Here is a 24,746-nt window from a genome sequence, read left to right as displayed (position 1 = left end):
GCTCTTCTACCTTCTTTTGATTTTTGTATAGTTTTCAATTAGCCGGTGTTTTGGATTGTTGAAACATGGAACTGGTTTGATTAGAATCATATATTCAATATATTCTTACTACAAGAAAAATGATATATGCCTACGGAGACTTTTACCTATAGACATAAATTATTGTAACTAAAAGTCAAAAAATACTTATACCTATTGTTTGTCATAGGTAAAATTTAAAGATTTGTACCTATTATTATTTGATATAAGTAAAACTCAAAATAACTTCTACTTACGATTATTTGGTGTTGGTAAAATTTTATAAAACTTACACATATGGTCCATTACTATAGATAAAATTTAAAAAGTTTCTACCTACAAATACCTACAAATACATAGTGTAGGTAAAATCCCATAAAATAAATCCATATTAAAAATTAAAAAAGTTGCACCTACGTTTGAAACGCACTCATTCTTTTCTCCCACGCACACAAGCAACGAACCAAGTTCTTCTTCCCTGTGATAAGATCGCACAAATTTTGAAACCCTAATTTACTACATTTTGTTTTGGACCTTCATCTGAATCATAAAAATCAATCGCATCGGAGCCCGTTGCGGCGGCTCGGGCTTTCTCGACGAAGGATTTCCCCTCCGTTGTTGTTCGGGTGGACAATTTTAGCTGCGTGAGGTGTTACGACAGCATTAAGATCCGCTCTAACAACGACAGAGCAGTGTGACTAAGGGAGAGAGACAAAGAGATAGCCGAACATGGTTCGAGTTCTAGACCAATGACACCAGTGGTCCAAGCCTCCGAGGTCGACGATGCTGAAGTTTGGAAAACAGAGGTTAATCTCCCCCCCCCCCCCCCCCCCCCGCCTTCCCCTCTCTGATTTGGTTTGGTGGAATGTTAAGGTTCATTCTAATTTGCGTGTGGTTGAAAAGTGAGTTTGGGTTTACTGGATGGGGATGCGGTGAGATCGTTGTTTGCGGTTCGATTAGGTGTTGCTTTGTGTGATTTCAGGGGCAGTTCGTGTGGCTTATGAACTTTACATAGCTTGCTCCCGTTTTATATAGTACAATTGTAAAGTGAACATTTGTGGTAGTTGCCCCTGCTCTATTTAAAACTAAACTTCATATTGTTCTAAGAAAATTTATCAAAGACATATGAAATCTTAGAAAGCATTTTGTAGGGAAGTTGTTTGAGATGTTTCTAACTTTGACTTCAATTTTAAATTGATAATTTGGCTACATTGTTCTTTTATTTTGACAATAAAATATCAAATGAGGATGAACAACAAATGTCTAAAAATTTGATTTATGTAGCTGCACTTTTCATTTGATAAAGCTTTGTGTTTTAACTTTTACCTCAATTACGTTGCTACTTATGTCCCTGTTTGAATTATGTATCGATGCCAATCATTCATGTCCCTATTTTTTCTTCAAGAAATTTCAAGCTATATATATGTTACTTTGTTCCCAACATGCTCTCTCAATAGAGCATGAACTATTTTTGGGCGATTTTGATATTTCACACGCATGCTGGTCCTGGGGGTTATCTCCAATATGTTGTGTACATTGTAACTTCTCTTGGATTTGTGCACTAGTCCTTTGATGTCATTGTTGATGGCATTGAGAAATGCATTATCCAGGCCCATGAAAATCTCAGCCTAGGATCAATATTTGTCAATAAGGGTAAAGGAAAAAAATTGCATACTTTTCTTCTTTCCTCCCTAGGCTCTTATGCACAAGTACAATACATGCATGCAATCCAACATCCATAACTTTCATATCAATTTATTTTACAGATGGTAGTTTTGCATATTGTTGAATCATGTTAGAAAAGATTTAGAACTACAAGAATCAATTTTAGTATTACATTTTGTGTAGTCTTTTTTAAAGTGCAAAGAAGGCTATTTTTGTGCATTATACTTAATTTTGATCAATGTGTATAATTGATCTTATTTTGTGCATTAGTGGATTCTCAATTAGTTCTCTTCTTGTTGTGATGATGAGACACCTTGTCCCTACTGATTTGACTATTGGCCATTTTTTTATGTTATCTGCAAAAGGATTAAGCTCAGTGCAGAGAAGGCTATTTTTGTTTTCATCAAAACAATCTGCCTCTAATTGGTAAGTATCCAGTCATGCCAAATGATTTTTTTTAACCTTTATAGCAATGATTTTATGTACTAAATCCCTTGTTGTTGCAACTGCATTGATGTCTACTATTTATGAAGAAAATAAGGATCAAGATGGCTTTCTTTACATGACTTACAGTGGAGAGAACACTTTCGGATCCCACTAGGCATAATGCATGTTAACTTCTGTAAATAGCTCCCACAAAATATAATTTCTCTACACCCAATTGGTTTTCAACATTGAGCTAGGTGGAATCTTAATTTATGTCAGTGTTGTGGCCAACACAAGAATATCTTTTCAAAACTTTATGAATCTTGCATTTTGAGCAAGTTTGAATCCAATTTCTCCCATAATTTGAAATTAATATATGCAACTCAACTTTTTTAGAAGCACTTTCATTTAACTCATTCATAAATAGAGGTACATAAGATAAATTCAACTTGTGAGAGAAGTTTTGCTAACTGTATCTCCTTATTTATTTTTCATTTTCTTACAAGTGCTTATTGAAAAACTTTTCCAAACTAACTTTATTAATTGTTTTCTTGTGTAAATAATGGATATTTTCGGGTGCTTGGGCCATCCGTAGTTTCTTTATTTTGGTCATTTGTCCTACGAGACTCTTTTTACATATTTGGTTTGACCGTAGTTGTTTTAAATGTTTATCAGGGGAGCTCAAGGTGGGTCTAACACGGTGTTGGTGGCTTGAGAGATTAGGAAGCAGTGCAGTCAAAAAGCATTCTATGGACTGAAATTTATTGGCAGTGAATCCAATGGCCTTGTTGTCTGGAACAAGGTGCAAAGCAATTTCAATAGTTTATTTTTAGCTGTATTTTTTTTATTTCATGAAGAGTTTTGGATTATTTGTGAAAAAATTGGGCTTCATCCTGTTGATTAATTGGACCTAAATTTAATTAGAGTGTTTTGAACCAAAAGGGTAAAATCTTCTAAATAAACTAAACTCTAAGGTTTAACAAGCTTAGCATAATGGGGTTGGGAAAAGTTAAGAGTGGGATGGTTAAAACACCCAAAACTATGAAGGTTGTTGAACTTAAAAGTGTGTTTGTCTTGTCTTTCTATTTCCCATAGTAGCATTCTAAGATGAATTTGAGCTTGCTCTTTTAATAGGCCTAAATGTCTTCTAATTAGTATGAGTGCAAGTTGTTCATTAGATGAATCAAGATGTTTAGTTGAAAGTGAAAGTTGTCCATGTACTGAAACACGTGTTACTTTGATGTTTACATAATTACTATTTTCTTACCTCTTGTCTTGCTAGCTACCGGAAAGCATAAATTACATAAAGAAGCTAAGAATACAATAGATACTTGAGCTGCAAGTGGTAAACCAGAGGCGAATTTCTCTTCTATGGTGGTGATGTTGAGCTACAATTTCTGCAAGTTCGTTGAGAAGAATAAAATTTACAAGCATAAAGACAAATTCTGCAGAAAGATCATCTCAGACGGATTGTTAACCCTCAGATACGATGCTTCAATTTGCAAATCTTGCTGGGAAAAATCTCCCCTATATCCTGTTGGTATTGTAATTTATCTATTTCACTTTCTTCTCGTAGTTATGAATTTGAATTAGGTTAATTAATTGAGTGAAAAGTGAAATCAACGTAAGATTTTGTTGTATTTAGGGATTTAATTTAATTGATTTTGTGCAAGGGAATATGAATATATAGATCTGATGATGGGGAAAGAGTGAATTCTAATTGACATTGGAAGCTCTTCACAGTATGAGAAAACTAATTGTTAATCTTATTTGCAATAATTTTGCTTTGATATGAAATTATTATGAATTAGTTCAAATGTTTCCTTCAATCAAAGGTTAAACTTGGCAGTTATGTTCCTATTGATCCTCTGCTGAAACTTTGAGCTCTTAAGCCACATTATATAGGCAACTTATATTATCAAAAAAGGTGTTTAAATATGTCAAGTTGTCAACCACATGTAGTACTTGCAAAGGCATTTTTCTCTTGAGGTAACAAGTGAAATCTTCAATGAGAAATTCTTCTGGAGGCGAGGTAAACAATTTCTAGAATGTAGAATTCTTCAGCTATTCAGTGATATATAATAAATAGTTCTAAATGTTCTTTGACACAAATAGAAAATAAATAAATTAATAAAATTGGTTTAGCTGCATAATACCAATTACCAAAGCATGTTAGTTATCAAATGCTTACTGTCCAATAAATGATTAATATTTTCTTTTTATACTATTATCCCCTTATCTTGTATCATGTGGTTATTAGCTGTTAAGTTTGGATGCAGAGCTTTCAGCTTTGTTACTATGAATTGTGTAAGAGATTCACATCAGTTGAACCAGACAATACTAGTGAGTGAGCACTTTGGAGATACACTGAATTTAAAATTTGTTACTATGAACTGTGTAAGAGATTACTGGACCTATGATTCAAAACAGGAGATTGGTTATGTTGGACTTAAGAACTAGGGAGCTACATGTTATATGAATTCTCTACTCCAAACTTTGTACCATATTTCTTATTTTTGAAAGGTTGGGCATTGTTTCTTTTATTGTGTTTTCCTTCTGAAGTTTTATGTTTTTACTAGATAGTAACAAGGAAGTTTGGGTTTGGGTCCTGGATGTCATATTTCAAAATCAATTTATAAAAAAAAGGCAATGGTCATGAAGAAGGCTAGTGCAAAGGGCCGGATCATGATGATATTGGGTTTGTTGGTGTTGTTCATTTTCCTCTTTATCTTGGTTTTCTTCAACTAGTCATTGAGAAAAACCTTGTCAATGCTCAGTTTGTACATGTAAAAAGACCTAAAGCTTCTGTGAAGATACAAGATTATTGAAAGATTCAATGTTTAAAAAATGAATGAAAGCCTCTTTGGTTTGTGAAAGGCAGTACAAAATTTTGATTATGATTAGAAGAGAAGCGATGTACTTGGAAATATCATAAGAGAATTTTGTTTTATAATAATATTAATAATAATTTGGAAACATAAAGCATCTCAATAAATAACGAGCAATGTGAGTTTTTTATTTCGTGACTTTTACCTACGATTAAAGCCTATAAGTATAAGTAAATGGTTTGTGTCTACAGTCTTTCAATGGTAGGCATAGGTTAATGACTTTTACCTACAACTGAATGTTGTAGGTACAAGTTAATATTTTTACCTACAGTTAGATGTTGTAGATATAAGTTAATGACTTTTACCTACGCGCTTTGTGAATTGTAGGAATCATATACAATGATAATTAAATATAATTGTAGGTTAAAGAAAATCTGTAGATAAAAATTCTACTGACAGACTATAATCTGTCACTGTACGTCCCCTCAAAGTTGACGGCCAAAATATCCGTAGGACAAAGTCTTTATTACATTTACCTACACATTTTTAACATCTAGTGATAGTTTTTATCCGTAAGCATAAATCATTTTTCTTATAGTGTCTAACAAAATAAATTGATGAACCCATTTAATCAGCATCACCATGGAAGTCAAACATAACTTTATTTTCATTTTCGTCTACCATGCATGTCTTTTTCTTAGTGCAACTTCAAAATGAAGCACAACCACACGTTTTCATAATTTATCGGCCTTTCATTTATTCTTTCTTGTACTCAACGCCAACACACCCACATCAAACACTCGAAAAAAGCTTGAGATTATCCCACTTGTCCTCCATTGGGTAGCTTCAGGAACCCATAAATTTGAAGAGAGAAGAGAGAGATGTTACGGTAACCTTCTAGTTAGTTTCAAGACAATGCATAAACATAGAATCCGATGATTGTACCTATGATGATCCGATTTGTTCAGAGAGTGGTTTCTCTTTGAGGATCTGTGTTTAATGTTATGGGCTTGGTGATTTGGATCTTACATTGGTCCAATTTTCTACACCAAAATATAAAATCTTTAGTTTTATCTTTAGAAATAGTTTAATTTTTATATATTCATGTATCAAAAAATTAATAAATTTATCATGCATATTAATTTATAATTAAATAATAATATAAAAATTCTTTACTCTATAAATATATAAAAAAATATTTCATTTAGAATTTAATTATAATACATTGATATCCTCTTATACTTTATTATGTATGTAAAAAGTTTATACTCATTGTACATTAAAATTAAACTCATGTTTTTACGGGACATCAGTATAACTAAAATAAATAAATTAGTTCTTGTTTTAGAGTAAAATAATTTTCTCTATAACTTTAAAATAATTTTAAAGTATTTCCTAAAATAAGTGTAATAAGAGTATGTTTCAAATTTATTTTTTATTTTGAATATTTTTATAAAAGGTAAAAAAATAGGGGGGAGATCATTCAAACTAAATAAAAATAATTAATATTTTTATAAATAGTTGTAAAAACAAACATTTTTCAAATTATAAATATAATAAAAATGTTTAATTACATTTTGAGCCTTAATTGCATTTTGTGGTAAAGCCATTGATTATGTGTTCTTCCACATAACTCATTTCAACATCCTCGGCTCGTATTGTTGTATGATAAGCAAAAAATTTGATAAGTCATATATGGGAATATTCTCATGTTAAATTTTAACAAAATATTTTTTACCTACTGTTGGCTAAATGGATACATCTTTGTGCAGTGTGCAAGCATTGAGCTCTCGTCATAAACTGCACTTAAATGTGTTTTCTAGTATATAAAAATCATGTAAATGTTACATCTTTGTGCAGTGTGCAAGCATTGAGCTCTCTTCATAAACTGCACTCTTAACTACAACCGACAACAAATATTACTTGTTAGAAACAATTTTTTCAGGGGTTCATATGATGCTAATATCATTTCATATTATTATTATTATTCTTAAATTTCAAGTTGTCTGTTGATTGAACATTTAGCTAGACATGGGGATTTAATTTCCTGTGTTTTATTCAATATTCACAATTTGTCTAATTAGTGAAAGACACATGATACAATATTTGTTGAACTTGTCGAAGTATGCATCGTGGCTCTCGAGCCAAAGCCGTCATGAACAAAAGGTTTAAAGAGCTGTTGTAAGCCAAAAGGACACGAAATCAGAGGAAAGAGAAAGATGTTATAGAGGGGGGAAATGAAAGCAAGGGAAGAAAATGGTTTCCACATGGTGCTATAGCAAGACGAACTAGTAGTAGCAAGGCTTGTGGCTCTAAGAATTCGTCTAATTTATAAAATTTTGTTTGGACAATTTATAACAGGCACTATGGTTTCTTTTTCTTTCAAAATTTATCTAAATCTGGTTATGTTGTGTTTGATTTTAGCTCTCTTACTTTGATGTCATATACTGTCAATTCAAGCAAATATGTGTGATATTTTTATGGGTTTTTGTTATTTGTACAAATAGATTAAGATTATGGCATTAAGGTTTTTAAGTAGTATCGTAGTCATTGCTCGATTCTTGAGAAGGAGCACCTCTAACTCTGATTTTTTGTACAGTTTCCTGTTCACTTATGTTTTGACTTTAGAGGTTATGTTTGACACAACTTAATCTTGACTTATAAGTTACTAAGTTAAAGTAAAAGAGCTTAAAATAAAAAGTAAAAATTGTTTGTTAACTTTTATTTTTTTATCTTAAAACCAAATTAGCACATATAATGATAAAAAAAATAGTACATATAATAATCTTCATAGTTCATACACCATACATCTTCTCAGATTTTATTTTGTTTCTTATGTGCAATTTACGGTTGTGGTTCCAAAGTTTCCGCGTTTCCAATTTTTCATGTATTTTTTTTACCAGAGGTTTTGGCTTTGGGTGAAGATCTTAGAGACAAAGAGCATGGAATGCTGGGGCACTATTGAAAACAAAACAAAGTAAAGTGAAATATGCTGTAACAAGAATCGAAGAGAGTCGTTAACAAAATAAGCTCCGCTTAAGCTTTGTAAAAGCTACTCTGACCAACTTTTTCTAAAAGCTACTTTTTATAAAATTTACACTATAAAATAAGTCACTTAAAATTTAAGAACTTTTTTGTAAATATTGTTTGGGAATGCTTCTTTTAAGGAAAAAAGAAACTGAAATTAAGTTGGGCCAAACACACCCTGAATCATTGAAAAATATGGGATCGGTTTGTTTGAATTAGAATAATGCTATTGCCATATATTCAACAAATTGCAAGAAAAAAAATTGATCAGAACCCTCACATCAAAAAAAAAAATTGATCAGAACCCATTTAATGGCCATGGCAGTCAAACATTAATCATTTATGTTCATATTCCTCTACTATGCATGGTTTTTCTTAGTGTATCTTCAAAATGAAGCACAGACGCAAATTTGAGTTTTATCAGATTGAGTTAATAGTGAGGCTTTTAAGACCTTTCAAAAGTATATGTAAAGCGGCAAATTACTCATTGTTAAAGGAAAAATCTTCTATTATACAGAAATCACTGTCAATGGCACTAGAAACAATTGTCTCCAATTAACTTTATTAATCAAATGTAGAAAGCCTCTAACTTGGAGGACTACATCAAAAAGTAAAAAAACAATGATTCAAAACCGGGAGGAGTCCTCTAACTCATTCAATCTCTCATCCTTCTTCCTCTTCAATTCAGCCTCATAATCTCTCAGCCTTTCATTCATTTTCTCCTGTACTCAACACAAGTATACCCACATCAAACACTTGAAAAAAGAAACAATCTTTGAAGAGAAGGGAAAAAGGGTTTCAGATTATGCTACCAACCCTCGACTGGGTAATTCAAAAACCCATAAATTTGAAGAGACAGAACAAGCAATTGAGAAGAGAGTGATGCTATGCTAACCTTGTAGTTAGTTTCAAGGCGGTGCATGACATAGAATCCAAGGATGCCTCCAAAGATTGTACCAGCCATGATCCGAATGTAGCCCCATTTCTGAGAAGCAGTTCTCATCATCATTGTTCCACACTTGATTAGTTCATAGAATGGTTTCAGGATCTGCGTTAAAGGCTATCATGGGCTTACTGATTTGTGACAATTATACTTAATGTATTCTAACAAAACATGGAAAGGCCTGTAATGATGTTTATAAAGAGATGAAGGACTTGATTGAATTGTAGAGTTTCAAATTGGGATCAAGTATTGATGATGTAGATGTAAATTTGTGATACTACATGGCATTCTCAATCAAAATTTTATTCTGTCATACATATGTGACTGTTTTACTTACAGTATAGTCTAAAGGGACATAAAAATCTAACTTAGGAACAATGAATTGAATGAAACAAGTGAGTAATAATGTTGAAAGTTCAAATTGCAGAGAGCCAGAGATAGATATAGATACCTGGCAGAGAATGTGAAACGCAATGAGGACGAGAGAGGCGCTTGCAGAGATAGATACCAAACAACTGCGAACCCTAGCAGAGATCTATATGAATAAAGTAATTTTCTTTAGTAAGGAACAGAATTCAATTTGCTGCATCAGGAATTGTAGCAAGGGATAACAGAGTGAGTGGTCAAAGAGAGAGAGAGGAATGGACTGCGACGGAAGTGCAGCGGAGGACGGAGAACTAAAGATGCGAGACTGCGATGAAAGGGTAGACGGAGAACTAAAGATGCGAGACTGCGATGAAAGGGTAGCGAGTCTGGTTCAGGATTTTGATTATTAAATTAATTTTATTATACAAAGTAAATGAATAAATAAATAAAAATATCTAAAATAGTTAAAATTTTAAATGAAACTGAGCTAACAACTGCTCATAAGTTTGGTTCCGGTCGAATACCAGTAAAAAATATAAGTTTGTATTAGAGTCAAGCTATGAACTCAACTCATTTCTACACGTTTTTTTTTTTCTGAATTCTCATTTAGTGTCAACTATCCCTACTCTAATTTTATTTATTATGTTTTAATATTTAATCTTCTATACTTTTGTAGATTTAATTTATTGTTTTAAATATACTATAGCAATGTGTGTGCGCGCACGAATTTATGCATAACATAACTCCATATGTAAGAGAGACTACATCATTAACATCTATCAGCATGATATTACACGTCCAATTATTATCTTATCTTTATTATCACGTGTTACAGATCATATTTGATGATATTAAAGCCTATATCTTCAACATGTAAGAAATATAATGACTTCAATGATTATTATGAAATCTTCTCATCATAGATCAGGCTAATATAAATATTATTTAAATTATTTGGGTTTGTCATTACCATCATGAACTAATGCTCATAATATGTCTGACGAAGGGAGAAGGAGGCAGAGGTACAGGAGAGAAGGTAGGTAGGTATACCGTTGAGGGGTGCAAGAAGCAATGGCCCGCATGTTAAACTCGGGGGCCCATATAGAAAGATGTGGTTTCTGCGTCTGCGAATGAGAAAGAGGACGATAAAGGTGGAACCAAACAAACAAACAAAACGAACGAAGACAGCGAAGGAGCTACGCTGCGAGATTTAGAAATTGAATCCCTAATTTCGAGGTTCCGACTCCTGTGGAGTGATCATATAGCGAATTTTGTGTTAGCGAATCAATTTGCAGAGTAAGGAATAAGGATGGGAAAAAACCAAGCCTACAAAGCTATGCAGAGAGCCAGGCTCGGCGGCGCCTCCGCCGGCCCCGACGAGGTTGAAGACGGCATGGTTTGTACCCTTTCATACTAACCCTAACCCTAACCCTAACCCTAACATTTTCTCATTTCATTTCATATCCCCTATTCTCTGTCTTCTCACGGATCTCCCTTCGCGCTACGTAACCCCCAAAACATTTCCAATGAAGAGTTTCGCACGTGATTATAATAAAAGTGTTCGTGCTGGATTTTACACTCTTGGACTGTGTTTGGCACGCAATTTACGGTATTCTGGAATTGATTTTCATCGCTAACACTTGACAATCTCAAAATTACATCAATTTGTGAGTTGCCGGATGGTGCGCCTCAATCTCAATTTCAAAACTTTGCTAGCTCATATTATATTGGGAACTCTTTGATTTTAAAGCATCGTTCCTCAACACGAAGTTTAGGATTTTCTACTTTAGTGTGATGTCTAAAAGCAAGCATTGGAAAAAGATAACTTGTGCAGCCATACATTAAGCTCAAGCTTGAATCAAAAGTTGTAGCACTTTTTCCTGATCTTTTATTTTAATCTATTTTCTAAAAAATATTAGTTGTTAATGGAAGTGAACCTTTTCTATACCATGTTCAAGATTTTAAATTGCAGTTGCAGTTGCATTATTGCTGTATTACTTGATATTGTGAGAAATTGCGAAGAAATGCAACCAATGCAGTCACAACTGCGGTTGCATTGTACCCACGAGTACACTTCACAAACCTTGACTTTGCGGCTTCACGGTCTGTTTTTTAAAACCCTGATACTAAGTGAGCAATGAATTAACAATTGATACACATGGATGTTCTGTTATCCAAGAATCTTACATAACTATTATGGATGTTCTGGTGTAGAATTTCATAACTAAGGTGTATGAGTTTGTTTGAAGGGAACACTTGCAACCATGGTCTTCATAATTGGCTTCCTGTATATATTATACCATAGGATTAAAATGCTTTATAATGCTTGAATGCTGCATCGCTTTCTTTTTTACCCTGGACCAATATTGATGAGGACTGTCGCAGGTGGATGGTTCATTTCATTCACCAGAATGGCATGCAGCTCGTTTGGCTAGCCTTAACACCTCTCACACCATTACCTGGGAGGAGTACAAAATGAAGCAAAAGGTAATCTTCTGAAAACCTTGAATGCTCTTTCTCACTGTACTTCTTAATCAGAATTAATTGATTTAAAAAACATCCATTGTTTGCTGCTTAATCTTATCCAAGCTACATACTCTTTTAGCCTTTTATTATTTCAATCCATGTCATTTTTGGTTTGAATTGTGCTTCAATTATATCATTGTTTTAGCATCTATGCATTACTATCTCTGTTTATATTTTACTGTCTACTGTCTAGAACATACTCACATTACTACATGCATCCTCTTGCACCTTGCTGTGAATTTGAGGGGGTTTTGTTTTCTCATCATTCCATATGCTCTACTCTAGATTTCAGATCAGATCAGTCCTAAATCAGTAAATTGCGTCTTATCTTTGTCCCATTTTCCAAAACAATTTTGTTTATCTTTTATTTCCTTCTCATTTTCATTTCATCATGTTTTTATCATAAATTTTATTTTATCATTTAATGTTTCTAATATAGTAATTAGATTTTGTTGAACAACCCTGCAATGTTTTGTCATTTGTACATGTACAAGAAGTATTCATTTCCTCATCGTAGTGAAATGGTTATATTGTGCTCATGTGCTGATGTAAAAACTAACATTGCCTCACTGGGGAGGTTGAATTTAGTTCTTTTACTTAAAAGTGTGAAATATTTTCACAACTGAAAAACTTATTACAAATTGTTAAATATTTCTATATATTATTATGATAACATGTTTTACAGATTACAATCTTAAGAATTTTTCTTTACAAAAATAATTTTTTTTACTTAAAATTAAAATATATATAACTTGAAAAACATTATAAAGAAAATATAATTCATATGTGTATTTTTTTCTCCTATAAATATGATATACTATATATTTTTTCATTAGAAGTTATGTTTTTCCTCTTCTTTTTGGTTTCCTTTGTGGATTCGTCCATTTCAACAAATTAAAGGGTATGAGAATATTATATTTTTCTCTTTTGTATGGCCAAATGACAGAGTGCTTTTTTTTATATCGTAGTTGTCTTTACTATTTATTAATACATTACAGTAACCCCCTTATTAGGGATCATTGTTAGACCTGTTAACTTTTTTTAGGGAAAAATTCCAGTAACCTCCCCAAAGATGTCATATGAAACTCCCTTGCTTTTTAATTTCATACGGGCAATGGCTACCCTTTCAACACAGTTGACTTTCGGTTGTGTCTATATTAACAGTGTTAATGAACAAGGGAGGTCATTGTCATGTGATGATAAACAGTACAGATAGGCGACTGTAATGTTGAAAATAAAGAGGAAAGTCTTTGTCATTTGGCCACACCATAACTAAGAGCAAGCATCTGTAGCTAGCTTTAGTAGCCACTGGGAAAGCAATCCATTAAGGACACTTGCAATCTAGCAGCTAAGAATTTTTTATCTTTCTCATTAACTAATTAAGGGGCCATCAGGTACAATCTTATATGCTTTTTATATATGAATGTTTAAGTCACTCCCTGGTCCCCCAAAAGCTATTTCAGATCATTCTCATTCCCAAGGTAGATATTTTATTATAGCATCTTTTTGGTGTGGCTAACATTCTGGATTTGCATTCTTTCCCCAGTTTACTAGTTATTTCCTAAATATCAATGCTTGTTATTCCGTGTGTCAATTTTCTTGGGCAATAGCAGTGTTTGTTTGTTCTCTATATCATACATTTGACTTCATTTGTACTAGGAAGAAGAATTGAGAAAAGGGGAATTGGAAGCAGATGCAGATAGGATGATGAGAGAGTACAGAGCTCAACTAGATGCTGAAAGGGCTCGTAAGCTTTCCCAAGGAAGAAATCACTCTAATAGTAAGTCTAAACATGTGAAAGGTATGTCTGGTAAAGTTGCCAAAACTTGGTTTGTTCTGCTAGCACTTTTCCTGATCCCAGCTTCTAATGAGACTGCATATTCTAACTTGCAGATAAGAGGGACAAAATTTCAAAGAAGCACAGCAGCAGAAAGAGAAAGGTGCTTTTTAATTTCCAAGACATTTATGTTTTTCTGGAGATGAAATGAAAAGCTTCATGTTAAGTTTATGGTTTGGTTTGCAAATTGAATAATGGTGTAACTATCTCTTTAACTTCTGTAACTAAAAACTAGTAACTAACTGTCTTTGCAGTTCAAAAAAAAAAAAACTAACTGTCTTTGCTTTCAGTTTTCAGCAACCATGCTTTTGGACTAAATATAGTGTAGGTATAAGTTGTTTGCATTCATGTTGGAAATTTTGAGGCTTTTGTATCTTTTGTTTTAAATTTTTGAAAGGATAAAATACAAATAATACCCGGGATGTTTCAGTCATTTTCAACTTTAATGTATAAAATTTTTTTGTAACACCCCCCTCTTCCCTGAAGTTATATAAATATGAGTTTCGGTGTTCCATAGTGCTAGAAGCGAGTCAAGCAAGTTGAAAAGCTATGTGACCTTTCTTCTAAGGCTCTTACTGAGTTACTTCTCACGTGACATATAGAACCCACGCTTCAAGAAGGTTGTGTTACAAAATAATCTTGTATGAAAATTGAAAATGACTGAAACATCAAGGGGTTTGGTTGTAATATACCTTTTGTAATATCTTTTATCACCTTGAGGTTTGGACTGAAGGTTATGATGAAAATGATTATTTTTTGGTTGAAAGAAGTTGATGTCAGGTTTTACTCTTTTCTTTTTTTCCTTTGAAGTTTAAATGGATTTAATTTAAAGTATTCCTTTTCTCCCAACCATTTGCTTTACACCGATGACTATGCCTTAACATTAACTTATCTAAGTGTGAGTCTGACTCAAGTCATTGGTTAAAACCTTCAATTTATTTTGGAAGTGAATAAATCACTGTTTTTAATTGATCTGTAGCTACTGTTGGCTTGTTTATTATTTTGCATTAAACCAGCTTTATGTTAAATTACCTGACTTTGGTTTTATCTTGAATTATTGGATGAAAGATGTCAATGAGCCAAACAATGTTGATTGACACTTGGTTTATCCGTTTGTTATGAACGTAAAAAGTTTTATGCATCCTCTCATTACCTCTACTCTTGTAGCATTCAAGAAGATCTTCTGCATCTAGCTCCTCTTCGTCATCCTCAGACTCTTCCAGTAGCGATGAAGAAGAAAGAGGGTCAAGAAGATCCAAGTCCAGGTCCAAGAGATCAAAGAAGGAAAAGAAGTCCAAGTCAAGAAGCAAGGATGCTGGAAGCGCTAGTGAAGACGAGGGTCCAGTTCGCCTTTCAAGATTCTTTGGGAACGTCAAGAGTGAATAGTGCTTGAATACTTGGTTGTGTATCATAAAAAAATCATTTTATGCAAATAGTAAATTATGGCAAGCTTTACTTCTATGATCAACGTATTCTTTCTTTACAGATTTGTAATTTTGTATGTCATTTTGTATTCTCTTCTCTTTCAAAAAGATTATTTTGTCTTTGATTAATATGTGTGAGATGGAGGCGCTTTTGGGTTTTGACGTCTATAAAGTAAATAGACTGGCTGTGTACGCACTCTAGGAAAAAAAAAATAGGCAATATAGCAATAGTTTCAGTAATTTGCAATGGTTGATTACTCTATACTTGCTTCATTTTTTGTTCAAGACGTGTTTATTTGCATCGTTTTAAAAATTAGACTGGATAAGTCAATTCCACTGGTTGGATGGAAACGAATCGGGTCACTTGGTTACAGTTGAAGTATACAGGAAATTAGGGAGATAAAATAGTTGGTCAAGAATTAGTCAAACTGGAAATGATTCAACCCCAAAAGGTAACTTCAACGCCTCAAGTTTCTAACTTTGGTTCTAACAGTGTTCTCAATGACAATTTTCTATAATCAATCAACAATGTCATTGAAGGATAAATGACGACAAAAAATAAACGTTTTAAATAGAGGTTGCTCAACCACCAAACTGACTTCCATATCAATCAAGGTCTAGGCTTAAAATCACCCTAAAAGTTCAACCAGTGAAAAAAATCAGAGAACAAATAACAGATCAATTTTTTCAATCAATCTTTTCATTTGATTGCTTTTTTTTTTTAGTTTTTCTTAGTCTAACCATAAACCAGCATTCTTTTACTTCGCCGGTTAAACTTATTTTTAATTGTTAAGATAAATGTGTTAACAAAATTATACATGTAAGCAGAACAAATAACCTTTAACATGGTTATGCTTCAGAGAGAGAGAGATGACTTCAAATCCATAAAAGCACAAATTTGAGACCAAGAAAAGATTTATCAGTTGGCTGGAGCCAATGAATTGGACAATAATAATATGAAGCAAATAAGCCAATACAAATACCTTACGATTGTTCCAGTCTACCAATCATGTCTCTGATGGAAATAATTCAACTCCAAGATCATCTGGTTTCAGATGATAGATATATATACACAATGAAATCCCTTGATCTATGGACACAAACATCACACGATCCAAATCCAATGACAACAAGACTATCACTACTACTGCTGATACTCAGGGTTAAATGCTAGAGCCTCTCGGTATATCAGTTCTTTCATCTGTTCCTCCGTCAAAGCATGTTGTTCAAAGTCAAAGTTGAAGGGAGTCATGCACACTGGTTCATCACTGATGTCATGCAGAGATGTCAAGTACGGGTGCGCCAGTGCATCTTCAACTGCAAAACCAGCCAAACAAAGGAATGTAAGCACTAGTACCAAGTGCTAACCCTCAATTAACAGCATTTGGCATTTCATTTACAGGCTAATCCTGACATTTTCCAGTATTTGTCAATCATAATTGGAAATAAAAAATAATTATGGACTTGAAAGTCCGACTAGGAAGTGATGTTTCAGTTTAGCAAGGAAAGGGAGAGAATTTAATCCATTAGACTGGGTGAAGTGCAGGATAGAAATTGACATGATCAAGAGATGTCAAGAAACAACTCTGAAAGTATTGTTAGAGATCGGTTTTCTCAAAGGGATTGTCATCCACTCTTTCCTCTGTTTCAACAGTGTTGAATTCCTAAGATGAAAGGAAATTTGAATAAAAAAGAAGACAAGAAGGGAGTGCCTAGATAGAGGCTGCAGATGTGCTGTCTCTCTGTACAGAGCCTCCCAGAATTGTGTTTTCCTAAGTGTCAGATATGAAGCAAGGCTTCCTTTGGTACGCAACTTACAATTATATGCAAGAAATTGTGGGAACTTAACAACTATGCTCTAAACAAAGTCTCATTGTAGCTGAGAATTAATGAACATTTTGGTTTGTCCTTTACTTAGCAAAACTATGTAAAGTCAACCAACCACATATAAGTTGGTTCTCATTTCAATATTAAATTCTTGAAAATTTGTGTTCTAATTTCTATTCTCTTGGATTGCAAAAGCATTCAGTAGAAGAAACCTATAGATATTAGATATTGATCAATTTACAAAATTACTGTGCTTTATAAGGGTGAATTTGGTTTGTAAACCTGTTTTCTATTTTTCTTAGTAATTACAAAATGCTAAATTGTTTTCACTTCTTGATTCAAAGATTTGAAAGGATATAGTGGAAACATGTTTTCACCATTTCCTGTACAAATCCTGAAAAAAGGAAACAGTAAAATAGGGGGCAGTTTTGTAATTACTAATGAAAAAGAAAGCAGAAAACATTTTCACAAACCAAACTGGCCCTAAGTTAGCCATTTCCAAAACACTGATTGAAGCTACAAAAACTGCTACTAAATATTGAAATAGATATCATAAACTGAACTTGTAAGTTGTGACCATGCAAATACTAGTGTACAAAGCCTAACCAACTAAACAGAAGCCACACCATATTAGTCGATAAGCTTAGCCAAATGTAAGAAAAGTAATATAGGTTTGCAATGTCACACGTTGAGTGAAAAAGTTGAACAGATAAAATCATGCACAAACAATTTCTGAAAGATATATAGTATAAAAATCAATACAAATGTAGCATCTCAACAGCAAAACTAAAAGTGTGATAAGGTAGATGCAAATTGTCAACTCATGATTGATGATTTGCATAGATGACTTTTAACAAGTACTTGTGGTGTCAAAAAGCATAAAATTGTAAAGTATGCATATTGATATTATTATATCATCATTAACCACAGAACACAGAGCCTCAAGCAATGAAATCTTACCAGTAATCCTTTTTCTAGGATCAAAAGTTAACATTTTTTCAACAAGATCTATAGCTTCAGGATGGACATGTGGAAACTTTTCCTGGAAAGATTGACAGCGGTAAAGGGGTAGTTGCCTAATGTATCTCTTAGCATTTTCATTCAGGAACCCCAAATCAGCCTCTGATGGGGTGCCAATCAGCTGTAAAGTAAGAAGCATATCTGTTATATATTGATTTCAATGCAGACTGTCATCAAAGATGAACTATAGATCACAAGGTTAGAAAAAGAAAACATAGCAAAGCAAGTGCAAATTTTGGCATGAATTTCATCATTTTGGTTAAGTGTCTGACTTTACTCAAGTATGGACGTAATATATTGAAACTTAACCTGAATTATACTCCAGAATGACACTGCCATAGAATTTCAATTCGCTTTAATAATGCATTAGTTCCAAGTCTGGCAGGTTAATCATTTCAACCATAAAAACAAATGTGAATCAATAATTCTTGAACTTCTTCAAATAATGAAGACTTCTAAATAAATTACCTCCATAAGTAGACGCAACTGATGCACATGATCTCTGCCAGGAAACAAAGGCTTGCGATCCATCAGTTCCATGAAAATACAACCAACAGACCATACATCAATTGCTGCAGTGTAATCAGAAGAGTTCAACAGAAGCTCTGGTGCACGGTACCATCTTGTAACAACATATTCAGTCATAAAATCAGTTTCAGACGTGACACGAGCCAGTCCAAAATCACAAATTTTTAAGTCACAGTTGGCATTCAGGAGAAGGTTGCTAGGTTTTAAGTCCCTATGCAGAACATTGGCAGAATGTATGTACTTCAACCCACGGAGGATTTGATACAGAAAATACTGTGCCAAGAAAAAAGATTGTTGTCAAGGATAAGATTAAATAAACTCACCAAACAAAATAAAAAATGAGACAATTATCAAATCCTTTCCCCAAGTCATGAAAGATGAAACTCAAAAACTCCTCTATTACCTAGTATCTCAATTTACAGTATTAGTGCAATAGGATTAGGATGTGAGAAAAAGCACTGAGCAGATTTGGTGAAGGTGAAGGTAAAGGTAAAGACAAGAAAAGGAGCAAGTAAAAGAGAAATTTCTCCAAAGGCATCTTAATTTTATACCATCATTTTAAAAATATGTACCTGACAGTGCTCCTCTGATAATCCTTGGTTTGAACGAATAATTTGGTGAAGGTCAGTGTCCATCAACTCATATGCAATGTAAACATCATTGAATATCTCCCTTTGAGGTGGTGGCACTATATCCCTGATTGCAACCACCTAGACAATAATTAAAATAGGCAAAAAAAAATTTAAGAATTTCTCCTGATGCTCTGAAGCTGTGGCAGATCCCATCACAAAGCTATTTGGGAACCCCCTCTACCTGTATTTTTCCCCACAAAATATAAGACATATATATGATTTGTACAGGCTTTAAATGACCTAAGGATGAACACCTTTTTGTTCGTTATCGGAACTACAACAAGACAAAAAGGAGCAGCCATGCAGTAAGTGCAACGTTTTTAACCGGAATTGTAGAAAAGCACCTCCATGTCACAAATAAAACAAGTAACGCGTGTAACATGTATCTTAGGAAGCATAAATAACCAAATGCCAAATCAATTTAAGAAAATAAAAATTGCATTCATTAATTAATACAGGACAGAAATGGAAAAGAACTGCATCAAGATTCATGATAACGCAACAAACTAATAAAAAAAGTTGTGCAAGGGTATCAAACAAACCAAAAAAAAACAATTTTCCTTTCGTACACAACTCCGACATGCCCTTAAAGCGTTACGAATTACCATCCTGCAACTTGGCACCTTTGATTGCAACTTATTGTCGCTGTTAATAAGTTCATTACCAGTAAGCTAATGCAAGTATGCCACATAAAACTAATACAGGTGCAGCATTTTGATCTCGAATCACGATGTCGCCTACAATGTTTACAACCCCCCAGGCCCCCATCATTGAGCAATCATCATTCATTACCTCAAACTCAAAGTGTTTCACAGCTGAAAAGGAACAAACAAACACACTGTACGGACCAAATGGCCATTGAATTTGAAGCCTTCACACACAAAATCAGAGGATCTAAAGTGCAACAACGGACAATTACATCACACCACACAACAGAGAAGAGATTGAGATTCAGTTCACACAAAACCAAACCAAAAAAAAATACTAGAAACGCAATCATCATCATTCATTCATCATCACTCACTAACGTTTTCATGATCCATGTGACGAAGCAGCTTGATTTCACGGAGGGTCCTCTTTGCATCAATCTTGTTATCAAACGCATTCGCAATCTTCTTGATGGCAACGTGCTCATTCGTCTCCGAGTTCAAAGCCGAGCTGTTCACACAAAAACAACACAAAAAACAACCCAAAATTTTTCCATCTTCCATTCCCAAAAAAAAAAAAAAAATAACATATTTTCCTCAAAATTTCCAAAAAAAATATGCGACAGAATCGAAAGAGAAAAAAAAAAAAAAAAAAGCGAACTTGGGGTTGGATTTGATTCGAAAAGGGGGAAAGGCAAAAAGGGTAAGCGAGTACCAAACGATGCCGTATGCGCCTTTTCCGATGGGCATGATGGGTGGCTTGTATTTGGCGGTGACTTCGAATATGTTTCCGAATATGTTGTATTGGATGAACCTGCCACCGTGGCTCAGCGTCGCCGGAATATTCTCGATCCCCATAGCCATCGCTTGCTGCGGCGGAGGCGCCGCGTCGGACATCACGGTGTCGGCCGGCGGAGCAGCTCCTCCTCCTTCCATTGCTCTGTTTGTTCTCTTCACTCTTTTAGTCTTCTGTCTAAAATTGAAAGAGAGAGAATGATAGATAATGATTATTACGATGTGTGAATGAATGAATATATTTTATTTATATGAAAAATGTTTTATGATGATGAAAGTGGTGGTGACGGTGATGCAATGAATCCGTGTTTGTTGTATATGAAAAAAATAGGATTAGAGAAGCAGAATAGGAACCTGATTTGTATGTGTTTGTAAGAGGTTTTGGTCAAACAGATCTGTACTCTCTTCTTTTTCTCTCCTAACTTCTGTAAAAACTGTATCTCTCTTCTGTCAACCTTTTTTTGTTTTATTCATTTGTTTTTTTTTTCTTCTTCTTCTTCTTAATTTTCCCCTTTTCCTTTTTCTTATATTTTTTTCTACACAGGCATTTTTTAAAAATTAACAAAGTAATCTTATTTAAGTTACAATTAAATATTTTTTTATCACTATGAAATTTTTCTCAAAAGGATCGAGTTCGGGAATGACTTGTTGGTAGCTACGGTTAACCATTGAATATGAATATTTGTTTATTATTATTGTTGTGCAATTGCAGCAATAAAATTTGAACCAGGAAATCTTGTGTAAATTATGCAAAATCCCTCACTGCTACTAGATGGATCTTATGGAGACATATAAACATCTTTTTAATAAAGATCTTTTTGAATCTTAATTTACACTACTTTATCAGAGATTAAACGTTCTTCACCTTACATCTTAATCATCAAAAAATATTCTACATGCTTATTTGGTTAAACATTGTCTTTCACCAATACTTTCCTTTTATGATTAATTTTTATTGGATGAGTTAAGGCAGGTGTTATTTAAGAAATAAAAAATTTACTAAAAATGTAATAATTAATTAATGTTTATTCTCTAATGATTAGGAGTATTTAGTAAAGTGCATTAATGCTCTTTATTTATTGTTTTTTAAAACACTCATTAGTAAAATTGTATGTTGTTTTTTTTTTTTGCATATGGTAATATTTTTTTGGTACATAATTTTATTGATTAAATATATTAAATACTTTTAAAATTTAGAAATGCTAAATGTTTTCTAAATTCAAAATATTAAATACTTTAAAATTTTAAAATATTAAATGTTTTTAAATTAAAACTTTTAAATGTTTTTAAATTTATAATTATTAAATGTTTTTAAGTTTACAATTATTAAATGTTTTTAAGTTTAAAATTGTTACTAAATGTTTTTCAACTTTAAATTATTAATTTTTTATTCTGTTTACAGTCATTAAATTTTTAATTGTTTTGTTTCAATTTAAATTGTATTAAATTTCTATTAAAAATATAAAATGATTCTGTTTTTTTTAATGTTCTTTTTTAAATTCCATAATTAATTCTACAGCAGTTAATAAATGCTTTTCGGTACCTTTTTAGAGCAAAACTTAAAAACTTTGCAGATTGGGCATTTCCATTTCCATTGTATACATTTCCTTTTGTTTTTACTTTCTTTCTAAGACTGGAAAAAAGCGGCAAAATAGATACATCATTTAAAAAAATTTCATTAACTGTTTTCGCAATTCACTCAACATTTCGGACTTTTCTTATGCTGTCATAAAAAATAGTTATTTTAATTAATATAGTTACTCTTTTAGTTATACAATGACAACTTTTTATTTATATGGTAATGTACATTATTCTAAAAATTGAATAAAAAAACATTTACTAAGAAAATTAGATAAATTAGTTGAACTTGAACATGTGTATTATTATAAATCATATTGGAAGGGTAATATTTATTTTATGAGCACTCATGATCTCCAATAAAAATTATCATTATTTTTTATAATAAATATTTCATATCAATATCATTACCCTAGCAAAAAAAATAACAAAAATATGATAATCCATTAAATGTATGTTCATTTCCATTAATTATTTAAAATTATGTTAAACTAACACCTATTGTAATTTTAGGTAAATATTTATAGCTATACTTGAATTACCATTATTTTGTCGTTGGAGAGTACTTAACAAACTTTTGAATTAGAAACTCTTTTCTATATTTTATTCCCGTGTTGTTGGAGATTGCTTAATGAACTTTTGTATAAGAAACTCCTTTATATCTCTTTATTTCAATGTATTTTTAGTTGAATTGTACCCATAATTCAAACATGCATTCTTTTTACACACAAAAGAAAAGTTTAATTAAAAAGAGTCATAAAATGAAAACACAAATATATCTTATAGGTTATTCAACTAAGATATCCCAACAATCAAATACTCATATTTATCTAATAAAAGACTTTCTCACTCGAATTTACTCAACCAATACATATATACATAATAGGTATTCGATTAAGATGTCCAATCAGACCAACTAGTAAGAGTTATGTCATGTCGATTCATATATTACGATAATAAGAACACATTATTAAAGTACATAATCACAGTTAAAGATGAATTACCTAAAATAATAATCACCCACCAAGGCTCATAAGGTCCAAGACCCACCAAAATATGTACAAATAAGTACAAGATTCTCAATGTAAACATTGTTCACTCATTTATTATTTATATTTATTGGTCTCAGCTCAAGACTTTACAATCATTAAAGTATTTTTTGCAAGCATCCCACCTTTGAAAGACGTATAAACAAACATTGATACAACATACTTTTGACGGTCAAACATGCACTTTATACTTAGTCTTATGATAAGGAATTGATTTCAAATTTAAATAATATTTACATTAAATTAAAAATTATACTAAACTTTATTGATAACTTTCTTTTAACATAAAATATTCAAACATAAAATTAGTATATTTCAAAATCAGTTTTATAAAAAAAACAATATTGCAAAATAATTACTCGAACATACACTAAGTTAGAAGAAAATGCTACAAGTACACTCTTTTAACTGAAATTTATTCAAAATTATAAATTATGTGAGTCTCACTCCTTATTTAATAATTTTATTTATAAATTTGTATTTTTTTAATCAATTTCAATAAAAATAATATATGAAAAGAAGTGTGTTGCTATTTGTTAATACTCCACAAGTGAGAATTCTTTTTTTTTTTTTAACAAATATGTAAAAGCTGCTTTGCTTGCACTGTTGTTGATTTATAAAACCAATACAATAAGTGGTTAACTGAAAGCTAAGTTTAAATATAACTTTTTTTGAAGCAAGATGAATTCACCGAGAACATTTGTTGTAGTCAATATACTCCACAAAAAAAAGATTTTTTTCTCCATAGTATTTTTTTAGAGGGCTATATAGTTTTAGATATTAAATAATCTTGATTGTTGGCATTAACTGTATCGATTTCTCTATCAAATTATTAAAATTAAATTTCTCTTCATTTTATTGTGGTATAAAAAAATTGAAAACACTCTATTTAATTTTTTGTTGTTTAAATTATATTTGAATTAATAAATTCATTGAACATCATACGGGTGTTTATAAATAACTATAAATTTTGAAAAATTTAAACACAAAAATATATTTGCATGATCATTTTTATTTCCAAATGTTAAAAAATAAAATATAGATATTTAAATTTTTTTGGGTAAAAATCATTAAAAAATTGTTGAAATGGTATTTCAATAAATATTTGCAAATGATATTTTAATTAGTTAATATTTGTTATGTGATGCGTGACGTATCACATTAACAAGTATTAACCGTTGATTACAATTAAAAATTTATCAAGGCTCGAAATGAAATCAATTCCCTTCAAAAACTTATGAAGGCTGAAAATGAAATCAATTCCCTTCAAAAACTTATCAAGGCTGAAAATGAAATCAATTCCCTTCATTCTTTTCTATATTCAGTAAAAATAGTTGAAAATTAGTTAGAAGTTTAATAACTAACCGAGAACAGAAAGTTGTTTATTTGTTGAAAGTTAATAGATAAAATTTATTAAATTAATTTATTGAATTTAGGATTAACCATGTCTAAAGGTGCGATGAGATAGAGTCACCACTAAGAACAACCCAATCTTGTTTTAAAAAATATGGTGGTATAATAGTTTTGTTATATTTTTTATGTTTTTTTATAACTAAATTAAAATTATTGTTTTATTTCAAGTTTTTTATTCAAATTAAGATGTGATATGT

At 32.1% G+C, this 24,746-nt stretch overlaps 2 protein-coding genes and 1 long non-coding RNA gene across 4 annotated transcripts; 2 read left to right on the top strand and 1 right to left on the bottom strand.

Annotated features, from left to right (window-relative positions):
* Positions 1 to 418: 418 nt before the first annotated feature.
* LOC114389324 lies at positions 419 to 4,652 on the top strand. Its single transcript, XR_003661747.1, has 4 exons — positions 419 to 824; positions 2,049 to 2,109; positions 2,785 to 2,911; positions 3,392 to 4,652. It is a non-coding gene; the product is annotated as an uncharacterized LOC114389324 (long non-coding RNA).
* A 5,685-nt stretch (positions 4,653 to 10,337) lies between these two features.
* On the top strand, positions 10,338 to 15,220 carry LOC114389315 (protein FAM133-like). Its single transcript, XM_028349958.1, has 5 exons — positions 10,338 to 10,669; positions 11,659 to 11,760; positions 13,459 to 13,600; positions 13,693 to 13,739; positions 14,804 to 15,220. Exons 1-5 carry the CDS (start codon positions 10,583 to 10,585, stop codon positions 15,020 to 15,022), a joined length of 597 nt encoding a protein of 198 aa, XP_028205759.1. The 5' UTR covers positions 10,338 to 10,582; the 3' UTR covers positions 15,023 to 15,220.
* Positions 15,221 to 15,957: 737 nt separating this feature from the next.
* On the bottom strand, positions 15,958 to 21,013 carry LOC114389299 (mitogen-activated protein kinase homolog MMK1-like). 2 transcript variants are annotated; one of them, XM_028349943.1, is made up of 7 exons: positions 20,864 to 21,013; positions 20,430 to 20,687; positions 20,096 to 20,225; positions 19,008 to 19,145; positions 18,376 to 18,708; positions 17,848 to 18,028; positions 15,958 to 16,377 (listed from the first exon to the last, which is right to left on the bottom strand). In XM_028349943.1, the coding sequence occupies exons 2-7, from the start codon at positions 20,648 to 20,650 to the stop codon at positions 16,205 to 16,207; spliced, it is 1,176 nt and encodes a 391-aa protein (XP_028205744.1). In that variant the 5' UTR covers positions 20,651 to 20,687; positions 20,864 to 21,013; the 3' UTR covers positions 15,958 to 16,204. The 2 variants fall into 2 exon arrangements, with proteins under 2 accessions (XP_028205744.1, XP_028205750.1); XM_028349949.1 differs by having other exon boundaries at positions 15,974 to 16,377; positions 20,430 to 20,683; positions 20,864 to 20,983.
* Between the last annotated feature and the right edge of the window lie 3,733 nt (positions 21,014 to 24,746).

This window comes from Glycine soja, chromosome 2 (genome assembly GCF_004193775.1).
Source record: "Glycine soja cultivar W05 chromosome 2, ASM419377v2, whole genome shotgun sequence".
NCBI classification, from domain to species: Eukaryota; Viridiplantae; Streptophyta; class Magnoliopsida; order Fabales; family Fabaceae; genus Glycine; species Glycine soja.
This window is presented reverse-complemented; position numbering and strand designations above follow the sequence as displayed.

Coding starts and splice junctions, on each gene's coding strand:
- LOC114389299 (XM_028349943.1), bottom strand. CDS start 20,650: ATGGAAGGAGGAGGAGCTGCTCCGCCGGCCGACACCGTGATGTCCGAC. Junction 18,029..18,375: donor AGTTGCGTCTACTTATGGAG/GTAATTTATTTA, acceptor CTTACTTTACAG/CTGATTGGCACCCCATCAGA. Junction 16,378..17,847: donor TCCTAGAAAAAGGATTACTG/GTAAGATTTCAT, acceptor CTGGTTTTGCAG/TTGAAGATGCACTGGCGCAC.
- LOC114389315 (XM_028349958.1), top strand. CDS start 10,583: ATGGGAAAAAACCAAGCCTACAAAGCTATGCAGAGAGCCAGGCTCGGC. Junction 11,761..13,458: donor AGTACAAAATGAAGCAAAAG/GTAATCTTCTGA, acceptor CATTTGTACTAG/GAAGAAGAATTGAGAAAAGG. Junction 13,601..13,692: donor TAAGTCTAAACATGTGAAAG/GTATGTCTGGTA, acceptor TCTAACTTGCAG/ATAAGAGGGACAAAATTTCA.